Source organism: Helobdella robusta, assembly GCF_000326865.2.
Source record: "Helobdella robusta unplaced genomic scaffold HELROscaffold_33, whole genome shotgun sequence".
NCBI classification, from domain to species: Eukaryota; Metazoa; Annelida; class Clitellata; order Rhynchobdellida; family Glossiphoniidae; genus Helobdella; species Helobdella robusta.
In genome coordinates this window covers 1,540,690-1,542,075 of record NW_008704623.1, presented here as the reverse complement: position 1 = coordinate 1,542,075, position 1,386 = coordinate 1,540,690, and the positions used below count along the sequence as shown (strand labels likewise).

The following is a 1,386-nucleotide window of genomic DNA, read 5'->3' as shown; positions in this document are numbered from 1 at the left end:
TACTACTACCAACACTACTTCGGCCGCTGCTGTGGCTACTGCTGCTACTACTGCTGCTATTACTACAACTACTACTACAACTATTATTCTACAACTACTACAACTACTTTTACTACTACTTTTACTACTACTACTACTACTACTACTACTACTACTACTACTACTACTACTACTACTACTACTACTACTCTACAACATATACTATTACTACTACTACTACTACTACTATTACAACATCTACTACTACTACCACTACTACTACTACTACTACTACTACTACTACTATTACTACTACTACTACTACTACTACTACTACTACTACTACTACTCTACAACAACAACAACAACAACAACTACTACTACTACTACTACTACTACTACATTATTACTACAATTGTGGTGATGACCGTACGGCAATGAAAATTTATAGCATGATAAGTTTGGGACAGCTGGTCTGTTGGACTGGACACAGATAGTTTCTCTGATGCTTGTTAGTACTTATGTTCTTCAGCTGTTAGTACTTTCGTTCTTGTGTTGTACTACCTATTAGTACTGTAGTACTTTTAACTGCTAGTGCCAATGCATTGTTAGTATGTAACTGAGGTAAGGTTTCTCTATTAGAAATTTTTATTACATCTCTAATATTAATTTGTTACTAGAAACATAGATTTTATCTCTCTCTCTCTTTCTCTTTCTTTCTTTTCTCTCTCTCTCTCTCTCTCTCTCTCTCTCTCTCTCTCTCTCTCTCTCTCTGTATATATAGATGTGTGTGTGTGTGTGTGTGTGTGTGTGCGTGCGTGCATGCGTGTGTAAAACTACCGAATGTTTATTTGTTTTTTCGAACTTTATTAGGCTATTTGAGTACGTTTAAACTTACATTTTCAGATAAGTTTTATCTTTTTTTGAAAAAAATCGGTGAGCCGGTATATTCAGTATTCGGTATGTATTGTTAGTATTCGTGTGAATATCGAGTCGCATAATTTTGTCGAAGTCGGTCAATTTAACGATTATACTATTATATGTAGTGTGAAATAGCTTATAGCCTGTGTGTGTGTGTGTGTGTGTGTGTTGGTATGTGTTTGTATGTTTGTGTTTGTGTGCGTGTGCGTAATAATTTTATTAAGAATTATTATTGTTGTTGTCAGTGTAGTTGTTGACGATGTGAACAAATTTAATCAGCAGAGATTTTACAACAAACTTTTTAAATGTTGAATTTAAAAATATGATTGAAGAGTTGATCTGGCGTAAAGTACGAACGTGTGAACTGTAATGACAAATATCTTGGAGGACTTTTAGTTGTGCTTATCAACTGACAAATTGGATGAATGACGAATTAAAATATGAATGGATGGACGTCGTTTTGACGTGTGCGTAAATGAGAAGTGA

The 1,386-nt window shown here is 34.4% G+C and overlaps 1 protein-coding gene across 1 annotated transcript in view; it reads right to left on the bottom strand.

The window, feature by feature from the left end:
• Positions 1-873: 873 nt before the first annotated feature.
• The window catches only part of HELRODRAFT_175407 (hypothetical protein), a gene marked incomplete at both ends in the record, with an annotated part of 27,605 nt that continues 27,092 nt past the window's right edge, over positions 874-1,386 (bottom strand). The window contains one exon of the mRNA XM_009022836.1: positions 874-1,043. Within this exon, the coding sequence (XP_009021084.1) occupies positions 874-1,043 (170 nt within the window). The remainder of the gene's footprint in view (positions 1,044-1,386) is intronic.